Below are 8,786 nucleotides of genomic sequence, written 5' to 3'. Positions count from 1 at the left end.
TCGCACAACCGCGCAATTTTCAGTGAAAGCGACGCAGTGCCGCATCACAAAAAATGGCCTGGTCATTAATGGGGTAACCTTCCAGGGCTGAAGTGGTTAAGCGTTCCTTGTACACAAACTAAAACCTGTGAACGGAGTTGCAGGCACTTTCATAAGTTACCGCCCGCCTAAACTACCTACCACAACAATCCGTGAAACATCATAATGAAACACGGACGAGCGAACGGGTTCGGAACGGCACAGTGCGCCTGCGCGTTATTTCTTTACTGCGTGAAAAGCACTCTACGCATGCTCTATGCTTCTCACATCGCACGGTACGCACGCGCGGTTTGCTGGGCTTATGCCCAATGTAACCGCTCTCTGAGGGTTGTGAGGAGAAGCTGCGCATGCGCAGTGTTTTAAGCAGGTCGGCCGTCTGGCCCCGGGGAGAGCGTCGGCTCCATGGGAGGATGAAGGAGATGGTTGGAGGCTGCTGCGTGTGCTCGGATGAGAGGGGCTGGGCCGAAAACCCTCTGGTCTATTGTGACGGCCACGGGTGCAATGTGGCCGTGCACCAAGGTGGGGCAATTCGTCCTGGGGGAGGGGCAAGTGTTGACAGAAAGGGGAGGTGTATAAACACCGGAGGGGCAATTATTAGAGAGAAAGGCGAGCAGGTGGGGGCGCTGTACGCTCACAGGGAGGGGGGCTGTGGTGTAAGTGACACCTGAGGGGGGGTCCTCCCCTGTGTACAGGGGACCGGGCTTTATCTTTGCCCGGAGGGTGACAACTCTGCTGGATCTTGTACGGGTGACACCTTCTCAGGGTTGTCACTGGTCCTCGGGACTGTCAGTAGATCGTTCTTTATCTGAGGCATTGTATATCTGCTGATCACGTGTTTGTGTTCTCTTGTTACTTTCTCTGTGTATGTAGAAGGAAGCCAGGGCTTGACAGCTGTGACCTCCGTCATTGTGGATAACTGTCACCGGACGAACCTAGCACTGCTTATGACAGGCTGACCATACATTATACAATCTGATGTGTACAATCCCTTCTGTAAGCTTGCTGTACACTAATGTGCCTCCTTAGTGGTGGCCATACATGCTTTCTTCTATTTGATAGATGCTCAAGTTAATCGAGTAACCAGAACTGCGATTGATTATTTATTTTTTCAATGAGTTAGTGTGACTCAAAATGTGCGCTACCAAACGGTGGAGCAGAACGTTAAATGGTTAAGCAGAGTGTGCAGAATTGGGCAAAAAAACAGACAGATCCACACAGGTGATGTTGATGCAGAGATCTCTCCCGCTGAGACCTTATATTCTGACAGGGTGCCCTGTCACACTGCGCAGGGACGGACCTGTCAGAGCGTCGCTCTCCCCTATGGGAGATCAGATGAGGACGGACCGCAGATGCGATGACGGCTGGAAAAGTAGGTTTTTCCTCCATCACACTTTTTCAGATCAGGACGGATGTCAGTGGACATGTCACCGCTGACATCTGACGCTCCATAGACTTCTATGGAGCATCCATTCATGTCCGCCTAAAAAAAAAAAAAAAAAACGACCTGAACGGATTGGCCATGTAAAAGAACCCTTAGGGTTTACTTCCTCTTTAAACTGGCCATACACCTATAGAAAATCTGCAGATAATCTATAGATGTATGGGATGTATGGCCAGCTTTAGATCAGTCGATCGAGTAGAGCAAAAACAATTGTTTGTTTTGCATCGATAGGCAGCTTTGAAGTAGTTTGTTCATTAATACAAACAAGTTTCAATTATGCCCCTTTCACACTTGTGTGACTTGTGACTGCAGAGTTCCAATGAGTACCATTCATATCTGTGTGACTGCAAAGTAGTCCCTGCAGTACTTTGGTCCGACTTTGATGCTACTTGAGGTCCATAGACCTCAAGATTACACGGGCATTGCTTCAAGTCATGGCAGAATCGGGTGACTTTCAGGTCGCACAGGTGTGAAAGGGGCCTTAATGGGTTTGTGAGATTACATTGTGGAAAATATGTGATTATATCTTGGGCTGCTCAAAGATTAGTCCATTGATGCAGGCTGAACAAAACACTTACCGGAATCCCCCATCCACCCAATCCTCCCCACTAAAGCTGTCAATACACCTATAGATTATCTGCAGATTTTCTATGGTTAGATGGAAACAGATTTCTCCATGTTCACTAAACTGTGTGGATGGAGGAATCTCCCTCTTTTTCCATCTAACCGTAGAAAATCTGCAGATAATCTATAGGTGTATGGCCAGCTTAAGGCTTGATTCACACCTATGCAGTTTTAGTGCTTTTTGCATTTTGCAGATTTGCTCTACAGAATGTGTTCCATAATAAACAATGTTAAATGGACTGTAGTACAATTCTGCAAAAAGCACAAAAAATGCATAGGTGTGAATCCAGCCTAAACTATTGTATTCTGACAGTGGGGAGACTTCCCTGCCATCAGAATACTCTGATCAGCATTGCAGGCTATAGCTGATTAAGCGAGGAAAATCTCACACGACAGTTGTACAGAAACTGATCGACTTCTGTACAACCTCCATGCCTTTACATGCATCTTGGTCAGTAAGGACTGGCTGAATTTTGATTCATACATCAACCGCTAATGCTGGCCATACACTATATGAAAAATCGTCCGAAATCCAGTCATTTATACAGTTCGTTTGTTTTTTCGGCCAGTTAGTGGGCACAAAATCGATCATCTTTGGGACGATTTTGAGCCGAAAAAAGGACAAGTTTGGATATTTTTTAATGAACGATAAATTGAAAGTTTACTGTGGTTGCCGTTTGAACTGTCTGCACTAGGTATATGTAAAAACAAACAAACAAAAAATGCAATCATTATGTCCGCTGAACGATTTATCAGTCATTACATGATGCCAATATCGTTTGCACTCACGGCCAAATGTTCAATTATTGAAAATGGGTTCGCCCAATTTTTTTCGTATTGTGTATGGCCTGCATTAGGCTAGGGTCACTTCACATCTCTGTGGGTGGGGAAAGTATTGTGAGTTCCCGTCCTGCAGGGAAACGCACTGCATTTAACAGGGGTGGGGGGGGGGGGTGGGTAGTCATAATTTTCTTAATGGCACCCCCACGCATCTTCGACCCTGGGCAATTTCCCATGCACTAAACCGCATTAGTGCCACAGCACCACGTGATTCAGTGTGGCGCGATTTAAAAAAAAAAAAGGTCAGGGACTTCTTACCGCTTGTTTCTTGCTGGCAGGGGATGCAGTACCTGCGGTGTTCATGAGCAAATGTGGGCGCAAAGATGTAAACAGAGCCTTAGCCATCGATCGCAATCCACTTTCCATCAAGTTCTGATCGAGTATAGATTGATTATTTCAGCCAGGATAAATTGATCAGAAAATAAACTGATCATCTAAGTCCACCATTAGGCTGACCATACACTCTACAATCTGATTATTTTTTTTAAACCAATTGAATCCACAAACCATTGAATAGCCATAACTTCTCTTCAGAATTTAGATCGGAGTCTATCAGCCAGGGTGAAAATGATGCTTTGTTTTGCGTTGAAGTACTTTGTTCATAAATACTATTGTATTTCGATTAGTCAGATTGTGAGATTAAGTCGTGGAAACAGATGTGATCGATAAGTTATGATTGTAAGTTAACCATCAAGCAAAAGCCACTCTCCCGCATGTAGCATATCGATCGAATGGTATAAACAAATTATTCCTGACAGGAGAGATCGTGCAGAAAAGAAATTGATCATTTATCGAAACACATACAATACGTATGGCTGACCATATACTGTACAGTCTGACTGCACAATATTCTTTAGTGCCGGTTCACTTGTGTGATGCGTTTTCTGCGCGTTGCAGTTTTTTACGCGTGTTTATAGCCACGCTACCATTGAACTCTATTTTAGAACGCACATTTTGATTGAAGCGCCTCAAAACTGCACCTTGCTGGACTTTGATATGCTTTCACCAAAACACGCATTCTAGCAGTTACATAGTTACATAGTTACATAGTTAGCCAGGTTGAAAAAAGACACAAGTCCATCCAGTTCAACCTTTAAAAACAAATAAATAAAATAAAAAATAATCGTACAATCCAGATACCCAATTTTATGCCCACAATTGATCCAGAGGAAGGCGAAAAAAAAACCCAGCAGAGCATGCTCCAATTTACTACAGCAGGGGAAAAAAATTCCTTCCTGATCCCCCAGTTCTAATATAGTTCAGTAGTAGAGCTAAAAAAAATGCAATGCGCAAAAAAAAACGCACCGCACACGTGCGCCTGCCTTTAAGATGGCCATACTCTATACCAGGGATATGCAATTGGTGGACCTCCAGCTACAGTGTGATTGTACAATGTCTTTAATAGGGGCCACAAGAACTTCAATTTTTTATTTTATTTATTTATATTTTTTCAATTGATTGTTCTGATCAAATCACACAATGAACCAAATCCATACACAATCAAATGGCTATAACCTCTGTTCTGATTGCTTTTTCTTTGACTTGATCAAATTGAGTTGATAGACTAGGAGGGGAAATCACTGATAGTTTTGCATTGATTGACAGCACTGAGATACTTTGTTCATGATTACAATCATATTTTGATCAGATTATGAGGTGTAAGGTGAACACGATTGTATCTTAACTATAGATCAAAATCAACTTTTCTGTGTCTGACTTATCAATTGAATGGGTTCTTGACTAGATTGGTTATTCCTATTTTGAGAGATCGATTGGAAAAAGATATTGATCATTTATTGAAAATAAATTGCCACCATTAGGCTTATCGCACGTGTTAAGTGGGGTACACAGGATAAGAAAATCAGATAAACGTAAGTCTGTTTTTTTTTTTTTTTTTTTCCCCCTTCCGATGTTTCACAGCAAATTCTTATGAATATTATCAATATTCTCATACGATAAAAGCTGTTGTTGCTGTTTATTGTTTCTGATTATGCGCAGTCTTTCTCTTCTGATTATTCTTGTACGAAAATCGTTCTGTTCCCGTATGAGAATTTTTGGAGTTAGTTCCTTCGGAATTTTCGTACGAAAAGTTCGGAATCAGCTGTTGAAAGTTGTGTACACACTATACAAAAAATGTACGAAAATTCTTTGAACGAAAATGTTTGCCCGATTTTTCTTATAGTGTGTATGTATGAGTGTTTAGAGTACACAGTCTTACAATCAACTTTAGTTCTATGAAACGTACAGTGAAGGAAACAAGTATTTGACCCCCTGCTGACTTTGTACGTTTGCCCACTGACAAAGAAATGATCAGTCTATAATTTTGGTAGGTTTATTTTAACAGTTAGAGACAGAAAAAACAAAAAAAAATCCAGAAAAACGCATTTCAAAAAGTTATAAATTGATTTGCATTTTAAAGAGTGAAATAAGTATTTGATCCCTTTGCAAAACATGACTTTGTACTTGTTGGTACCCTTGTTGGCAATTACAGAGGTCAGACGTTTCTTGTATGCAAACCTGGTGGCCAACTACACCTCAGGAGGGATTTTGTCCCACTTTGCAGATCCTCCAAGTCATTAAGGTTTTGAGGCTGAGGTTTGGTAACTCTAAGCTTTGGCTCTCGTCACATATTTTCTGTGAGATTAATGTCTGGAGACTGGCTTGGCCACTCCAGGACCTTAATGTGCTTCTTCTTGAGCCACTACTTTGTTGCCTTGGCCATGTGTTTTGGGTCATTGTCATGCTGGAATACCCATCCACGACCCATTTTCAATGCCCTAGCTGAGGGAAGGAGGTACTTGTCCAAGATTTGACAGTACATGGCCCCGTCCATCATCCCGTTTGATGCAGTGAAGTTGTCCTGTCCCTTTGGCAGAAAAACACCCCCAAAGCATAATGTTTCCACCTCCATATTTAACAGAGGGAATGGTGTTCTTGGTCAGAAGCAGCATTTCTCCTCCTCCTCCTCCAAACATAGCGAGGTGAGTTGATGCCAATTTATTCTTAAATATCCCTATGTAGTGGTAATTATAAATGACCAACTAGATGGTTGGCGAGCAAGATCTTTAATCCACTTGGAGTAACAGACAGAAGAGATATAATGTATATACTATTAGAGGAAAAGCAAGTGAAATTTTCAAACAACGTTCTTGCATTCAGCGAATGTGCAAAGATTTTTCGTATGAATATTCTCATTTGAAAATTGATGTGTTTCTGGCCAGCATAAGGCTTGGTTTGCACATATTCAGTTTGCTTTTCATCCATTTCTGCAGTGCATTTTGCATTTCTACACATGCAATTTGCGTTTTGCATTTATGCTTTTTTTTTTTTCTTGGCCAGTTTGTTGTTGGGCAGATTAAAAAATGCAAATCGCGGCAAAAACACACTACATGCTTTTCTGCAGCTTCGCTATTGAGGTCTATTGAACCAAAAAGCAAAAAAAGCACAGTTTTGCGTTGCACAAAGTCATTGACCCTTTCCAAATACACAGCAGAAACGCATAGGAAACCATGTTAAATGTACTGTAGTGAGCTTCTGCAAAAAAACACATAGGTGTGAACCAGGCCTAAGACGTTTGGTAGTAGGAGCATGCTAGCATGCTTTTTTCTTTTTTGTATTGCCTGTCATAATGGGGTTAAAAAAACTAAAAAAAAAAAAAAACCTAAAATGAGCCCTTTTATAATACAAAGAAAGCAGGTAATCACTACTATAAGGGGATCATTTATACTGTGAAACAGCAAGAAAAAAATAAATATAATATTCTGAATTCGGATATCTGAGCATTTTAATTAGGAGTCAGATATGAAGGGTGGAAGGGAAATATAAATTGTTTATTTTAAAGTAGTACTAAAAGCTGAGACTTTTTTTTTTTTGTGTGTGTGTGGATATGATCATTCTAAATATAATGCACAATACTGGTAAAAGTTTACTTTAAATTTAATTGTAATGCCTTCTATTACCTCCAGTCTATCAGCCTCCGCCTTCTCTGGGTTCAGATGCTGATTTTCCTTGCACACAATCTTTCAAGTGAGAATTTTTTTATTTTTATTTTTTAAAACAACAAGGGGAAAAAAAAAGTTATGCTTGTCTGTTCCGTAATGATTTTGCTCAGAACAGCCCTGATTCTCCTCTTATAGGGTCCCCCACTGACTCTTCTGGCTCTTCACATTTAGAAGTTCTCAGGCAGTTATTGACATGTTTGGATGGTGTACTGAGCTGTATGTGTGCTGCACTGTATTTCCTGATTTGTGAATAAATAATGAATCCTGTATGCAGGCCAACTAATTGGCTGGTTGATTATAAAAATAGTTGGCAGCCATAATTGATTCGTTGTTTTGGCCCTAATGCCTTTTTTCTGCCATTTGCAAATAATCGCACCAATGTTGTCACCTTCTATCGCCAAGCAGCTTGGTGAGAGAGTCTTGTAGCCCATTCCAGCCTTGTGTAGGTGTACAATCTTGTCCCTGACACCATTGGACAGCTCTTTGGCCATGGGGGAAGAGATTGGAATTTGATTGCTTTTATACAGGTAACAAGCTAAGATTAGGAGCACTTTTTTTATTATTATTATTTTTTTTTTTTTTAAATGTGTTTTTCTGGATATTTTTGTTATTTTCTCTCTCACTGCTTAAATAAACCTCCCATTAAAATTATAGACTGGTAATTTCTTTGTCAGTAGGCAAACGTACAAAATCAGCAGGGGATCAAATACTCCCCCCCCCTCACTGTATATATCCTAAGGACCTACCTAAACTATTTAACTTTGTATCCCATCAGGCAGGCCCTTGCACTACATACTTGTTGCTAGATCTAAGGGTCACCTAACTTGCTACAGTCTTTGTACAATTGCATTTAGAGCTGCCAAATGTATGTACTATGGGGACCTACCTAATCTATCCAATCAAGCAGCCCTTGCACTAAATACGTGTTGGTAAATCTAAAGAATGTACAATCAAAGTGAGCTTTACCGTCATCTTTTTTTTTTAGAGCAGGTGCCTTCCTGATTTAATACTGTTTGACCTCATATTATATTGTTTTAATAAATTGGAAGAAGATTGTAGTATTGAATCATTAACTTTTCAATTGCCACACTTGGGGTATAGGGAGATAGACATTGGTGCATGGTCTGCAAGCAGGGTGTTCCTTATAGTGGAAGCTGACACCCTGTGAACTTTGCGATGTTCTATAAAAGTATTCAATTCATGTAAAAAAAAATTAAGAAGAGGAGTAGAATGGGGAGTCTTTTTCTTCAGTTAGGGTGCGAAATAAGAGCCTAATTCTTTTGAGGTAGTTAAAGCGGTAGTAAACCTGCTGACCTTTTTTATTTTTTTTCATACCTTCAAGGGAAAAGGCATAATGAGCTAGTATACACCACATACTAGCTCATTATGAAATACTTACCTTAGAACGAGGCCCGACATATCACCCGATACAGGTCGAGGGAGCTGACCTGTTCCCTCAGCGTGTCTTCTGGATATCGCGGCTCCGGCGCTGTGAGTGGCCGGAGCCGCGATATCTTCACTCCCACGCACGCGTGTGGGAGATTTCTTTCTGGTGGGGTTTTCAGCCTAGAATCCCTGGTGCACATGTGCCACTGCAGTCAGCGGCTCATTGCCAGGGGAATATCTCCTAAACCATACAGGTTTAGGAGATATTATTTTACCTACAGGTAAGCCTTATTATAGGCTTACCTGTAGGTCAGAGTTAAAAAATAGACTATACAACCGCTTTAAATGAGAGGTGAGTGGACCCTCTGGAAACATCTAATAGTGGGTCTAAGGTCACATTTAGGTGGCTGTCTATGAATTGTGCTGATTCTAGGAATTGCAGCTGATGGGTATTG

At 41.0% G+C, this 8,786-nt stretch overlaps 1 protein-coding gene across 2 annotated transcripts in view; it reads left to right on the top strand.

Annotated features, from left to right (window-relative positions):
* Nucleotides 1-348: 348 nt before the first annotated feature.
* The window catches only part of MLLT6 (MLLT6, PHD finger containing), a 348,373-nt gene continuing 339,935 nt past the window's right edge, over nucleotides 349-8,786 (top strand). The window contains exon 1 of one of the 2 annotated variants that reach the window (XM_077459374.1): nucleotides 349-558. In XM_077459374.1, the coding sequence (XP_077315500.1) occupies nucleotides 387-558 (172 nt within the window). In that variant the 5' untranslated portion in view covers nucleotides 349-386. The remainder of the gene's footprint in view (nucleotides 559-8,786) is intronic. The other variant, XM_077459376.1, reaches the window with a different exon arrangement.

This window comes from Lithobates pipiens, unplaced genomic scaffold (assembly GCF_037356315.1).
Source record: "Lithobates pipiens isolate NorthernLeopardFrog02 unplaced genomic scaffold, aLitPip1_a1.2 Scaffold_28, whole genome shotgun sequence".
NCBI classification, from domain to species: domain Eukaryota; kingdom Metazoa; phylum Chordata; class Amphibia; order Anura; family Ranidae; genus Lithobates; species Lithobates pipiens.
Note: the sequence above shows the minus strand (reverse complement) of the source record. Positions and strands in the feature narration are given on the sequence as shown.